This window comes from Carassius auratus, chromosome 46 (genome assembly GCF_003368295.1).
Source record: "Carassius auratus strain Wakin chromosome 46, ASM336829v1, whole genome shotgun sequence".
NCBI lineage: Eukaryota > Metazoa > Chordata > Actinopteri > Cypriniformes > Cyprinidae > Carassius > Carassius auratus.
The window spans coordinates 1,060,489-1,077,002 of NC_039288.1; the positions used below are offsets into that span (position 1 = coordinate 1,060,489).

At 34.4% G+C, this 16,514-nt stretch overlaps 1 protein-coding gene across 1 annotated transcript in view; it reads left to right on the top strand.

Annotated features, from left to right (window-relative positions):
* stk32a (serine/threonine kinase 32A) overlaps nt 1-16,514 on the top strand; it is a 66,400-nt gene that overhangs the window by 33,673 nt on the left and 16,213 nt on the right. Inside the window, exon 6 of the mRNA XM_026234168.1 lies at nt 6,397-6,434. Within this exon, the coding sequence (XP_026089953.1) occupies nt 6,397-6,434 (38 nt within the window). The remainder of the gene's footprint in view (nt 1-6,396; nt 6,435-16,514) is intronic.

A 16,514-nucleotide genomic window follows, 5' to 3' on the forward strand; every position in this document is an offset into this window, starting at 1 on the left:
GGATTACAAAAATAAATAAACGCAGCATTAATCCTCAAAACACACTTAAAAAATGTGAGTGTATCATAATAATAATACTTTCTGCGTATAACGCACTTGTCTGATACCCAAAATGCTAACTGAAAAGCTACATTGAGATGCATGACCGGTGTGAAATTAAGGTGTTAGTTATTAAATAGTTTTTCCAGTGTTATTTACTTGAACTGTTTGGTAACGGATGTTGACTTTGGAGAGCCACATCTGTCAGCTTGAATCAGCTCGGTCTGACGCCTGCAGATGAATCTTGGGTTGATGTGCCCTTGCCACCTTAGAGCCATTTGTTTTGTTCTCTATTTATGTGAATGTGTTTGTATGAATACGTCACATCGCATTTTGATCTCTGGATATGCAACAGCTGCAGCTGATATCTAGTCGAGTTTCATCTCTGCATTCAGCTTAATTTTTAGTCTCTGTTTGCTGATGGAGTTCTCCAAATATTTAAAGACATTATATCGCTTCATATGTGGCTGCTGTTATTTTATTATAAAACAAAATATATATAAAAAAAAATTTAAGTACCATAACAATAATCCATGTAATTTGTGTGCAATATTCTTCCAAAGTTGTTTTTGACCAATTAAAAATTTACATTATTATTCATTTAGAATCTTCTCAAATTTTATTCATAAATGTCAGCTCAGTGTCAATGACATTTAATGTTGCATTCATTTATTCATTCATTAATTCCTGTTTGTATACATTTATTCATTTAAACTTGAATATAATTTCAGGGCTTCATCTGAGGGTAGAAATAAACTGGATTTCAGTCTGTTCATCACACAAAGCTATTTTTTGGTTGCACAGTTGTTCTGTGATGCTTAAAAAAAAGTCTTGGTTATGCTTTATTTTAATGTATACCCTTGTTACAGTGTAACTACATAATTAAGTACTGCATAATATTAATTAACAGGATGTACCTGGAAAAGTAAAACTTTTTATATATATATAATTGAGGATATTACATTATTATTATATTAGGGTCAGGTTCCATTGAACTACAAGATCTCGTGTAAAATTACTCTCTATGTAAATTCTTCTAGAATTAAATATATTTTTACTAGACAAACTACTGAATAAAGTTGAACTTTGGCTTCATCAGATTACATCAGCAGAAAGACTCTGTAAGCAGGCTCTGAAAACATTAGATAAGAAGTCATTTTAATATCATCATTGTACAAAAAAATATATTTTAAATTGAGAAAACATGATTATATTTGCTTATATTTTACTGTGTAATTTCTTTTTTCATTGTATGGCCCCACCTCCACATAATGAGTTCATTAATCAAAATCATAATTCGTCATAACTCAAAACATGAGCAGATACATGTTTTGATGTAACTGTGTTGTGTTAATGTCAATATGCTTCAGTTTATGTTTACTGGAATTAGCTTTTACATGATTCTTTAATGTTCAATGCACCATATGGTCATGCCATCACTAATTATGCTAATTATAGGCTTATGTACTTTGTGTTATCCACCTGCCTGGGACTGCAGATGAAAATCTGCCTGTATGGTCAAATCTGGCACATTTTTAAAAATGACCAAGTGCTCATATCAATTCATTTGCATTGCCCCTTTTATAATAAAGAACACAAAGATGGCAGAGGTTGTAAGATCAGGTCCGTAAATAATGCAAAACTGTGACACTGTAAAACAACCTATGTGTATGTGAGCAAGAAAAACAACTGCTTATAGAGTTAAACAAAAATCAGTTAAATTAGCATTGATGAATAAATACTGAATGAAAATTCATCACTGAATTTTAACAGCGATTTTCTTTTCTTCCTCTTCTTTTTTCATCTGCCAAGGAAAATAACCCCACTATGGCAAAAGCATGCCAAAAATTATTGTTATTGGTGTGAGAGAAACACTCCAATAAATATTTTGATTAATTTTCATCCGTTTTCCACAAATATTCCTGTCATGAGTGCCGCATAGGCAACGTTATTTTAATTCAACTTTTTGAATTGGATTTTAAGATCCAGTTGTCACTATTATTTAGACATGTGCTGGTGTTCGGTAATGCGATATATCACGGTAATGAATATGCATGATATTGTTATCGTGGGCACTTCTAAATACAGTGAATAATTATATATTAAAAAATATTCTGAATTTGAGATGCATTTTAAGAATATTTTCCTCATCAACCGGTCAAAATGCACAACACCGCTGTATGCTGCTTGAAAGACTCTATGCGAGCTGATGTAAACAAGCAGCATGAGAAGAACATGAGGAACACCTGAGAGACGCGCTGAATCAAAGCACATTCACTCTCTGACAGCAGATGGTGCTAAACTGCAGAAAATGTCCTTTCCCTGGAAACCCCATAAATAAAGCAGCTGTGCTACTTTCTAAAATGTATTTAAATAGCAATTCAGATTTGTGGATTTGCTGTGTTGTTCATCACATCGCCAAATACGTCGATATTTAGATCTAACAGGCTATTTATTTTCAAACTTTTTTTTCATTTTAATCTGGACTACAACATGCCCTTAATATTGTTTGAAAGTGTTTTGATTCTTTATTGTTCGTTCACACTTTACATTAGGGCTTAATTAGTTAACATTAGTTAATTCATTGGTTAACATAAACTGCCAATGAAAAATTCTTCTGAACATTCATTAATCTTAGATATTCCAATATATAACATGTTGTTAAAATCGAAAGTTGCAGCTGTATTATTTAATGCGCTCACATGAACTAAGACTTGTACTTTTTAACAAAGATGAATAACTTCTGTAGCAAATGTAACTGTTGCTCATTGTGAATGTTAATGCATTAACTAAGGTTAACTAATGAGGTCTTATTGTAAAGTGATACCTGTTGGTCTTTATAGTTATTTTGCACTTTAATCTATGTAAAACTTTTAACTTTAAGATATTTCAAGGGATCTAAAATATGCTCATGCACAATAAAACAAAGTGCTTTATGAGTACTAATAAACCAGCCAATATGCAATGAAAACTGGTTATTGCTATGGCTAGTATTGGTTGGACATTCTAATCATAAAGTTTTTTTATTGGACAAAACAAGCAAGCATGTCCAGCTTAGCCCAGTAAAGCTGAAAACCATCCGTCTCCCTTCATCAAGCACCACTAACAAACATTCACAAAGGGTTTATTGAAGGGCTTGTGTGTCGGACCCCAGCTGTCCTTCTGTTGATGAGTATCTCAGCAGAGATCCGGTGACCAGGAGCCGGCTCACTTACAGCCCTCATCATGATATGTGATGTAATGAGGCCATTAGATCCTGCTAATAGGTTGTTGGAGCAGTCAAGCGAAAGAAAAGGCTGTGGATGGGTTTGGGTGGTCAGATAACACTGCCTTTGAGCTCTGAGAAAGGTCAGGTGTGGAGGTGTGCAGGAAGAACTCACTCTGACTTCCCAAGTCACTTTACAAACAGGTGAATCGACTCCAAGATGTTTTAGATATAATTGACAAGTGATGAGTATTACTGTCATCCAGTCACTGAACTCAAAGCGATTTCTCACATTGTACGCCTCATTTTGGCAGCCACTCAGTGTACACTTGAAGCCGTCCTATGATGCTTTAAACTTTAGTTAGTGTGTCATGTTGCTGTTTGAGCTTAAAAAAGATCTGCTTAGTTACAAAACGCAAAGTCCACTTCTAAAGTGAGATATTTAACAGAGCACTTTTCAAGAACTACAGATTCTAAAGATTGTGAACTTTAAATATTTCACACACTTTTGAAAATCCAGCATTTAGTTGATGCTGATAAGTGCTCGTCGTCAAAGTTGTTAACACGGCGGCTTTCTTCTTTTGCGAGGGGTTTGCCGCTATGGTATCTTCGTTTCCGGGTAGAACGTAAAAGAACGCGACACGCACGTCTCGCAGAAATCCTGTAGATTTAAAATCTGGACCTCGAGATCCACTTTCCTGCAGAGTTTAGCGCTAACCCTAATCAAACACACCTGAGCATGCTAATCAGTGTCAATCAATGTCTTTGGGATCATTCGAAAATGGCAGACAGGTGACTTTAATCAGGGTTGGAGCTAAACTCTGCAGGGCATTGGACCTCAAGATTTGAGGAAGGGGGCTGTAGAGGAACAGACTGAAATTAACATTTTGATTACTTTTATAACTTTCTTCTAGTGAGCCACAGAGTGCAACTGCTGGGATACAGGAAGAAAAACCCCAATAATTTTCAGCCCATATTATTAAAATAAAAAATAATTCCATGTAACAGTAGTGAGAAAAGACTATATCTTTTTTTAAAATAAAAATATGCATTTAAAACTTTCAAGCTACACTGTAAATTAAAAAAAAAATGTATCTGTAATTTTAATTTTGACCCTCATCACATTGTGTTTAAGGGTTAAAGGAAATGTCTGCAAAATTACTGGATAATGTCCCTGCAGAAAATGATCACTGCATTTATTTTATTTATTTATGTATTTACAGTGCAGATTTGCAATTAAAAACTTTGGAAATGCATCATCACAGTCCATAGAATCAATCTTTGAATTAATATTTGTGTATCTACATATATTTTGTAATAAATAAATATATTGTTTCTGTATTATCAATTTTGTATATACTTTTTGTATGCATTTTATATAAGCAAAAGTCATAGTTAATATTTAATTGTGAGAATTGGACCTTAAAATAAAGTGTGACCGAATACATTCAAGAGTTATTTTGTCATTACAACAAATTACAGCACAGTTAAAGAATAGAGGAAAATAAGCATATACCGTAAAATACCCCTCCCCCCGCACACACACACACACCCATAATCAGGTCTATTTTTGGATTATTCCTCCAGCTTGGCTTTTTTTTTTTTTATCGTTTGCACAGTAAAACTGTAAACAGGCTCATTTACATAATAAATAACAAAGTAATTTCCACTAACAGCCCATCGAATGAAAGGCAGATATAACTGGCTGGAGGCAGGTTGCCTTGACACCTGTTGCCCAGGAAACCATCCAGCAGCTGCCATGACGATCAGCATCTTTGTGTATAATGTGTGCTGCTGATATGCAGCATGGCTCAAATGTCAGCTCATTAAAACTGAAATCACTTGACCTTTCTCACCTGGGCTCACCTGTTTGTGGAGAACACTTCTGAACTGTCAACAGCATCTCCTTGCTTTGTTATGCAAAGTTGATGTTAATTGGATTGTGGATTGCAATTTAGTGTAAAAGAAATGGGGAGAAGCATCTTTTGGGCTTGTTATCTCTTAGCCAGCTCTGTTTCAAAATCTAGTGAACTTTCCAGCTGTCTAATCTAGTAGGTCATGTAATGTCCATGTTAACATCAAGGGATGATTCTGTAAGGATGAACTGTTTTACTGTTTTGTGTTTCATTCCTGAATGATTCAGCATTTTTGAATGAATTGAGTGATCCAGTGATTCATAAAGACAGTGGTTTAATTGCAAAACTATATACCAGTGTACTACTTTCTTTTTTATGGCAGAAATAGTAAGAGTTATAGTAAAAGTCACTTGCTTCATTCCTGGATGAAATAGCTTCTTTGAACAAATCAATTGAATGAGTGAATCAATGACTCACTCTTTAAGACTGTGACTTGTTGGTTTTAGTTTCATATTTAAAGTATCATAGTTCTATATTCATCCTATTTTATATTTAAAAAGTTAATATCATAACGTAACTGCAGTGTAAATGCATTCATGACATCTCTGAGCTGCATTAAACAGTCTGTGTAATGCATCTAAATGCTACTTCACATGAAGAGTAGCCATAGCTTACTGAAACTAGATTTAGTGAAGCTATTTAGTATCTCAATACTGTTTTTCAGTAACATTAATGTGCTGTCAATGAATCTAAAGTATTGACTCACCCTTAACAGTGTACTTAATGCAAAAGTGTTACTTTGCTGGTTCCTTAGTGTATATAGCCTAAATAATATAGTACTGGTAAACAGACTTTTGCAAGTCCATGTTTTCATTCATATTTTCGTATTGACTGCAATAGGCTAGATTTTTTTTTTTTTTTTTGAGTTAACGGTTATTTAGAGTGTTAAAACAAATAACAATCAGAACTGCAGGATATAGATGTACAATTTTGAGAAAAAGGTCAGAACTGTGAGATAAAAAGTTGCAATTATCTTTTTCATTTTCATGTAGTGATGAAAACTAGTTTCCATACCTCAAATCACGCTGTGACCGTTATCTGTAATTGTACATGACTCCTTTTCAGGATCTTCCTCACCACAGATTTTCAATGACGCTGCTCTTTTTGGCACCAGCGTCTCTTCATTTTACAGCTGACACATTAATGTGATGCTTTACTGGTTTTCTGCTGTATCCAGATGAGCTGAAGTGTCCACAGAACGCTTGTCCTAACTGAACTTTATTTATGTGTTCACAGAGACATTAAGCCAGACAACATTCTGCTGGATGAGCACGGTAAGTCCTAAAGATGCTATAAATCACCATCACTTCTGCTGTTAGTGCTTCTTGTTAGGATAAGCATGACTATTACTATTGCTCAGTATGACTTTCTCTTGAGTGATAGCACAGGTGACAGAAAGGAATTGAAGGTCATTCATTGCAGATGCTTCACATAGGTTTGACTAACTAGGGAGAAAAAGCAAACTGCATAATTTTTTACATGTAAACTGTTAAAGTTTATAGCTATATATATATATATATATATATATATATATATATATATATATATAGCTGACGACTTTGCAATGTTTTTCATTAATAAAATTAAACACATTAGTGCACAATTTTCCACACCACAATCAGTCAAGCTCATATCACCAGCAAACATAGACTCATTTACATCCTTCTCTTCACTCTCTGAGGCAGAAGTCTCAAAACTCATCCTTTCTAATCACCCTACAACTTGCCCACTTGATCCAATTCCATCTAATCTCCTTCAAGCCATTTCTCCTGCAGTTAAACCTGCACTCACTCACATCATCAACACTTCCCTCCACACTGGTGTTTTCCCCTCATCATTTAGACAGGCACGTATAACTCCACTACTTAAGAAACCCAACCTCAACCCATCTCTTTTAGAGAACTACAGACCAGTTTCCCTTCTTCCTTTTATTGCAAAATCACTTGAACGAGCTGTGTTCAAACAAGTCTCTACATTTCTCACACACAACAATCTCCTTGACAGCAACCAATCTGGCTTCAGAAGTGGACATTCAGCTGAGACGGCCTTGCTCTCAGTTGTTGAAGCTCTAAGACTGGCAAGAGCAGAATCCAAATCTTCAGTACTTATCCTGCTTGATCTGACCGCTGCTTTTGACACGGTTAACCACCAGATCCTCCTATCAACCCTACTGGCAAAAGGCATCTCAGGAACCACACTTCAATGGTTTGAGTCTTACCTATCAGATAGTTCCTTCAAAGTATCTTGGAGAGGTGAGGTGTCCAAGACTCAACATCTAACTACTGGGGTGCCTCAGGGCTCAGTTCTTGGACCACTTCTCTTCTCTGTCTACATGGCATCAATAGGTTCTGTCATTCAGAAACATGGCTTTTCATACCACTGCTATGCTGATGGCACTCAACTCTACCTCTCATTCCATCCTGATGATCCGACGGTAGCTATTCACATCTCAGCTTGTGCATAAGAACATTTCTTGCTGGATGATGGACCATCACCTTCAACTCAACCTTGCCAAGACAGAACAGTTTGTGATTCCAGCAAACCCATCATTTCATCACAATTTCACCATCAAGTTAGGCGCATCAACCATAACTCCTTCAAAAACAGCTAGAAGCCTTGGAATTATGATTGATGATCAGCTGACTTTCTCAGACCACATTGCTAAAACTGTCCGATCCTGCAGATTTGCTTTATTCAATATTCAAGAAGATCAAGCCCTTTCTTTCGGATCATGCTGCACAACTCCTTGTTCAAGCTCTTGTTCTGTCCAGGCTGGACTATTGCAATGCCCTCTTGGCAGGTCTTCCAGACAGTTCTATCAAACCTTTACAATTAATTCAGAACGTGGACGCAAAAGTAATTTTTAATGAGCCAAAAAGAATACACGTCACACCTCTGTTTATTAATTGTCACTGGCTTCCAATAGCTGCTCGCATAAAATTCAAGGCATTGATGTTTGCCTACAAAACTACCACTAGCTCTGCACCCATTTACATAAATTTGTTACTTCAGACTTATGTGCCTCTAGAAGCTTGTGTTCTGCAAGTGAACGTTGCTTGATTGTGCCATCCTAAAGAAGCACAGTCACTTTTACGGACTTTTAAATTAAATGTTCCCTCCTGGTGGAATGAACTCCCCAACTCAGTCCGAGCAGCTGAGTCCTTAGCCATCTTCAAGAATCGGCTTAAAACACATCTCTTCCATCTTTATTTGTCCCTCTAACTTCAACACTCACTATTCTAATTCTATTCTTTAAAAAATCTAACAACCTTTCTAATCTCTTTGTATTCTATTTTCTTTTCATGTATTATGCAATTGTATATGTATGTGTGTGTGTGTGTAAAGACCTCTAACTAGCTTGCTCTATTCTTTTATTTTTTATTTTTATTCTATCTGTTTCCTTTTTATTTATTATATTATTTAAAATCCCATGCTACGTGTACTGTGTTAACCTAACTGAGACTTGTTATAGCACTTATATATCATTAAGTTGGCTTGAGAGAGCCAACTTACTGATATTCTATTTAAACTTATTATTATTAAGTTGGCTTGAGAGAGCCAACTTACTGATATTCTATTTAAACTTATTATTATTATTAAGTTGGCTTGAGAGAGCCAACTTACTGATATTCTATTTAAACTTATTATTATTATTATTATTATTATTCTTAGACTAAATTATCAACTCTAACTCCTCCTAGAGCTTTAACTCTACAGACTCCAAACTCGGACCAGCTCTTCAGACTAATCTCGCCGGGTGTGCTATATCTTTTCTAACTGATTGGACTTATACTTTTCATAAAAATGAAGATTAAAAATCATAAAAATCCCATAGACTTGCATTGAAAAGCCTCTGCTCAACTGAACATTCCGTGAACTCCAACTGTCAAAAATTCAAATCTAAACACACTGAAGCCCATTAGACTCAATCAGACTAACCTATGTACTATTACTAACCCATTCAAACTCATTCAAACTCATCTATCTATCTATATTCAAACTCTATCTATCTATCTATCTATCTATCTATCTATCTATCAAACTCATCTATCTATATTAAAACTAATCTATCTATCTATCTATAATCAAACTCATCTATCTATAATCAAACTCATCTATCTATCTATCTATATTCAAACTCATCTATCTATCTATATTAAAACTAATCTATCTATCTATCTATCTATCTATCTATCTATCTATCTATCTATCTATCAAACTTATCTATCTATATTAAAACTAATCTATCTATCTATCTATCTATCTATCTATCTATCTATCTATCTATCTATCTATCTATCTATCTATCTATCTATCATCAAACTCATCTATCTATCTATCTATCTATCTATCTATCAAACTCATCTATCTATCTATCTATCTATCTATCTATCTATCTATCTATCTATCTATCTATCTATCTATCTATCTATATTCAAACTCATCTATCTATCTATATTCAAACTCATCTTTCTATCTATATTCAAACTCATCTATCTATCTATCTATCTATCTATCTATCTATCTATCTATCTATCTATCTATCTATCTATCTATCTATCTATCTATCTATTCAAACGTATCTATCTATCTATCTATCTATCTATCTATCTATCTATCTATCTATCTATCTATCTATCCTAACAACATGCTAGTCATGCTAAAAATCATGCTAGCAACATGCTAGTCGCATGCTAATCATGCTAAAATCATGCTAGCAACATGCTAATCATGCTAAAATCATGCTAGCAACATGCTAATCATGCTAAAATCATGCTAGCAACATGCTAGTCGCATGCTAATCATGCTAAAATCATGCTAGCAACATGCTAATCATGCTAAAATCATGCTAGCAACATGCTAGTCGCCTGCTAATCATGCTAAAATCATGCTAGCAACATGCTAATCATGCTAAAATCATGCTAGCAACATGCTAATCATGCTAAAATCATGCTAGCAACATGCTAGTCGCATGCTAATCATGCTAAAATCATGCTAGCAACATGCTAATCATGCTAAAATCATGCTAGCAATTTGCTAGTCGCATGCTAATCATGCTAGAGACATGCTAGCAACATGCTAATCATGCTAAAAATCATGTTAACAACATGCTAGTCGCATGCTAATCATGCTAAAATCATGCTAGCAACATGCTAATCATGCTAAAATCATGCTAGCAACATGCTAGTCGCCTGCTAATCATGCTAAAATCATGCTAGCAACATGCTAATCATGCTAAAATCATGCTAGCATCATGCTAGTCGCATGCTAATCATGCTAAAATCATGCTAGCGACATGCTAGCAACATGCTAATCATGCTAAAATCAGGCTAGCAACATGCTAATCATGCTAAAATCATGCTAGCAACTTGCTAGTCGCATGCTAATCATGCTAGAGACATGCTAGCAACATGCTAATCATGCTAAAATCATGCTAGCAACTTGCTAGTCGCATGCTAATCATGCTAGAGACATGCTAGCAACATGCTAATCATGCTAAAATCATGCTAGCAACATGCTAGTCGCCTGCTAATCATGCTAAAATCATGCTAGCAACATGCTAATCATGCTAAAATCATGCTAGCAACATGCTAGCAACATGCTAATCATGCTAAAATCATGCTAGCAACATGCTAATCATGCTAAAATCATGCTAGCAACATGCTAGTCGCCTGCTAATCATGCTAAAATCATGCTAGCAACATGCTAATCATGCTAAAATCATGCTAGCAACATGCTAATCATGCTAAAATCATGCTAGCAACATGCTAGTCGCATGCTAATCATGCTAAAATCATGCTAGCAACATGCTAATCATGCTAAAATCATGCTAGCAATTTGCTAGTCGCATGCTAATCATGCTAGAGACATGCTAGCAACATGCTAATCATGCTAAAAATCATGTTAACAACATGCTAGTCGCATGCTAATCATGCTAAAATCATGCTAGCAACATGCTAATCATGCTAAAATCATGCTAGCAACATGCTAGTCGCCTGCTAATCATGCTAAAATCATGCTAGCAACATGCTAATCATGCTAAAATCATGCTAGCATCATGCTAGTCGCATGCTAATCATGCTAAAATCATGCTAGCAACTTGCTAATCATGCTAAAATCATGCTAGCAACATGCTAGTCGCATGCTAATCATGTTAAAATCATGTTAGCAACATGCTAGTCGCATGCTAGAAACATGCTAATCATGTTAACATCATGCTAGCGACATGCTAGTAACTTGCTAATCATGCTAGCGACATGCTAGTAACTTGCTAATCATGCTAACGACATGGCTAGTCACTTGCTAATTATGCTAGCGACATGCTAGATACCTTGCTAATCATGCTAAGTACATGCTTGTCACATGATAGTCACTTGCTTGTAATGCTAACAATATGTTAATCACTGTCATTTTTATACTTCTTAAACTTAAATCTTTTTAAACTTTTTAAACTTTTCACATTTTCAAACTATCTATCTATCTATATATCTATCTATCTATCTATCTATCTATCTATCTATCTCTCTATCTGTCTATCTATCTATCTATCTATCTATCTAGCTATCTATCTTCTGACTGTGTCTATCTATCTATCTATCTGTCTATCTGTCTATCTATCTATCTATCTATCTATCTATCTATCTATCTATCTATCTATCTCAGATTGAAAACCATCAAACTTAAAACTTTTTAAACTTAAACTTTTCAATCTTTTCAAACTTTTCAAACTTTTCAAACTTTTCAAACTTTTCAAACTTTTTCAGACTTTCTGGTCAGGCTTTCTCAAGCCAACTTAAAGTTTGTCTTGACGAACTTTTTTATCTAGTTATTATTATTATTCTTAGACTAAATTATCAACTCTAACTCCTCCTAGAGCTTTAACTCTACAGACTCCAAACTCGGACCAGCTCTTCAGACTAATCTCGCCGGGTGTGCTATATCTTTTCTAACTGATCGGACTTATACTTTTCATAAAACTGAAGATTAAAAATCATAAAAATCCCATAGACTTGCATTGAAAAGCCTCTGCTCATCTGAACATTCCGTGAACTCCAACTGTCAAAAATTCAAATCTAAACACACTGAAGCCCATTAGACTCAATCAGACTAACCTATGTACTATTACTAACCCATTCAAACTCATTCAAACTCATCTATCTATCTATATTCAAACTCTATCTATCTATCTATCTATCTATCTATCAAACTCATCTATCTATATTAAAACTAATCTATCTATCTATCTATAATCAAACTCATCTATCTATAATCAAACTCATCTATCTATCTATCTATCTATATTCAAACTCATCTATCTATCTATATTAAAACTATATCTATCTATCTATCTATCTATCTATCTATCTATCTATCTATCTATCTATCTATCTATCTATCTATCTATCTATCTATCTATCAAACTTATCTATCTATATTAAAACTAATCTATCTATCTATCTATCTATCTATCTATCTATCTATCTATCTATCTATCTATCTATCTATCTATCTATCATCAAACTCATCTATCTATCTATCTATCTATCTATCTATCTATCTATCTATCTATCTATCTATATTCAAACTCATCTATCTATCTATCTATCTATATTCAAACTCATCTATCTATCTATCTATCTATATTCAAACTCATCTATCTATCTATCTATCTATTCAAACTTATCTATCTATCTATCTATCTATCTATCTATCTATCTATCTATCTATCTATCTATCTATCTATCTATCTATCTATCTATCTATCTATCCTAACAACATGCTAGTCATGCTAAAAATCATGCTAGCAACATGCTAGTCGCATGCTAATCATGCTAAAATCATGCTAAAATCATGCTAGCAACATGCTAATCATGCTAAAATCATGCTAGCAACATGCTAGTCGCATGCTAATCATGCTAAAATCATGCTAGCAACATGCTAATCATGCTAAAATCATGCTAGCAACATGCTAGTCGCATGCTAATCATGCTAAAATCATGCTAGCAACATGCTAATCATGCTAAAATCATGCTAGCAAAATGCTAGTCGCCTGCTAATCATGCTAAAATCATGCTAGCAACATGCTAATCATGCTAAAATCATGCTAGCAACATGCTAGTCGCATGCTAATCATGCTAAAATCATGCTAGCAACATGCTAATCATGCTAAAATCATGCTAGCAACATGCTAATCATGCTAAAATCAAGCTAGCAACATGCTAGTCGCATGCTAATCATGCTAAAATCATGCTAGCAACATGCTAATCATGCTAAAATCATGCTAGCAACATGCTAGTCACATGCTAATCATGCTAAAATCATGCTAGCAACATGCTAGTCACATGCTAATCATGCTAAAATCATGCTAGCAACATGCTAATCATGCTAAAATCATGCTAGCAACATGCTAGTCGCATGCTAATAATGCTAAAATCATGCTAGCAACATGCTAATCATGCTAAAATCATGCTAGCAACATGCTAATCATGCTAAAATCATGCTAGCAACATGCTAATCATGCTAAAATCATGCTAGCAACATGTCAGTCGCATGCTAATCATGGTAAAATCATGCTAGCAACATGCTAGTCGCATGCTAATCATGCTAAAATCATGCTAGCAACATGTTAATCATGCTAAAATCATGCTAGCAACATGCTAGCAACATGCTAGCAACATGCTAATCATGCTAAAATCATGCTAGCAACATGCTAATCATGCTAAAATCATGCTAGCAACATGCTAGTCGCATGCTAATCATGCTAAAATCATGCTAGCAACATGTTAGTCGCATGCTAATCATGCTAAAATCATGCTAGCAACATGCTAGTCGCTATTCGCATGCTAATCATGCTAAAATCATGCTAGCAACATGCTAGTCGCTAGTCGCATGCTAATCATGCTAAAATCATGCTAGCAACATGGTAATGTTAGATGTTTATCTCTATCCATCTATATTAAAACTAATCTATCTATCTATCTATCTATCTATCTATCTATCTTCAAACACTATCTTCAAACTCTATCTATCTACCTATCTATCTTCAAACTTTATCTATCTATCTATCTATATTCAAACTCTATCTATCTATCTATCTATCTTCAAACTCTATCTATCTATCTATCTCAGACTGAAAACCGTCAAACTTAAAACTTTTTAAACTTTTTAAACTTTTCAAACTTTTCAAACTTTTCAGACTTTCTGGTCAGGCTTTCTCAAGCCAACTTAAAGTTTGTCTTGACGAACTTTTTTATCTAGTTATTATTATTATTCTTCTTAGACTAAATTATCAACTCTAACTCCTCCTAGAGCTTTAACTCTACAGACTCCAAACTCGGACCAGCTCTTCAGACTAATCTCGCCGGGTGTGCTATATCTTTTCTAACTGATCGGACTTATACTTTTCATAAAACTGAAGATTAAAAATCATAAAAATCCCATAGACTTGCATTGAAAAGCCTCTGCTCATCTGAACATTCCGTGAACTCCAACTGTCAAAAATTCAAATCTAAACACACTGAAGCCCATTAGACTCAATCAGACTAACCTATGTACTATTACTAACCCATTCAAACTCATTCAAACTCATCTATCTATCTATATTCAAACTCTATCTATCTATCTATCTATCTATCAAACTCATCTATCTATATTAAAACTAATCTATCTATCTATCTATAATCAAACTCATCTATCTATAATCAAACTCATCTATCTATCTATCTATCTATATTCAAACTCATCTATCTATCTATATTAAAACTAATCTATCTATCTATCTATCTATCTATCTATCTATCTATCTATCTATCTATCTATCTATCTATCTATCTATCTATCAAACTTATCTATCTATATTAAAACTAATCTATCTATCTATCAATCTATCATCAAACATCTATCTATCTATCTATCTATCTATCTATCTATCTATCTATCTATCTATCTATCTATCTATCTATCTATCTATCTATCTATCTATCTATCAAACTCATCTATCTATCTATCTATCTATCTATCTATCTATCTATCTATCTATCTATCTATCTATCTATCTATCTATCTATCTATCTATATTCAAACTCATCTATCTATCTATCTATATTCAAACTCATCTATCTATCTATCTATATTCAAACTCATCTATCTATCTATCTATCTATCTATTCAAACTTATCTATCTATCTATCTATCTATCCTAACAACATGCTAGTCATGCTAAAAATCATGCTAGCAACATGCTAGTCGCATGCTAATCATGCTAAAATCATGCTAGCAACATGCTAATCATGCTAAAATCATGCTAGCAACATGCTAATCATGCTAAAATCATGCTAGCAACATGCTAGTCGCATGCTAATCATGCTAAAATCATGCTAGCAACATGCTAATAATGCTAAAATCATGCTAGCAATATGCTAGTCGCATGCTAGTCATGCTAAAATCATGCTAGCAACGTGCTAGTCATGCTAAAAATCATGCTAGCAACATGCTAGTCGCATGCTAATCATGCTAAAATCATGCTAGCAACATGCTAATCATGCAAAAATCATGCTAGCAACATGCTAGTCGCATGCTAATCATGCTAAAATCATGCTAGCAACATGCTAATCATGCTAAAATCATGCTAGCAACATGCTAATCATGCTAAAATCATGCTAGCAACATGCTAGTCGCATGCTAATCATGCTAAAATCATGCTAGCAACATGCTAGTCATGCTAAAAATCATGCTAGCAACATGCTAGTCGCATGCTAATCATGCTAAAATCATGCTAGCAACATGCTAATCATGCTAAAATCATGCTAGCAACATGCTAATCATGCTAAAATCATGCTAGCAACATGCTAGTCGCATGCTAATCATGCTAAAATCATGCTAGCAACATGCTAGTCATGCTAAAAATCATGCTAGCAACATGCTAGTCGCATGCTAATCATGCTAAAATCATGCTAGCAACATGCTAATCATGCTAAAATCATGCTAGCAACATGCTAATCATGCTAAAATCATGCTAGCAACATGCTAGTCGCATGCTAATCATGCTAAAATCATGCTAGCAACATGCTAATCATGCTAAAATCATGCTAGCAAAATGCTAGTCGCCTGCTAATCATGCTAAAATCATGCTAGCAACATGCTAATCATGCTAAAATCATGCTACCAACATGCTAGTCGCATGCTAATCATGCTAAAATCATGCTAGCAACATGCTAATCATGCTAAAATCATGCTAGCAACATGCTAATCATGCTAAAATCATGCTAGCAACATGCTAATCATGCTAAAATAATGCTAGCAACATGCTAGTCGCATGCTAATCATGTTAAAATCATGTTAGCAACATGCTAGTC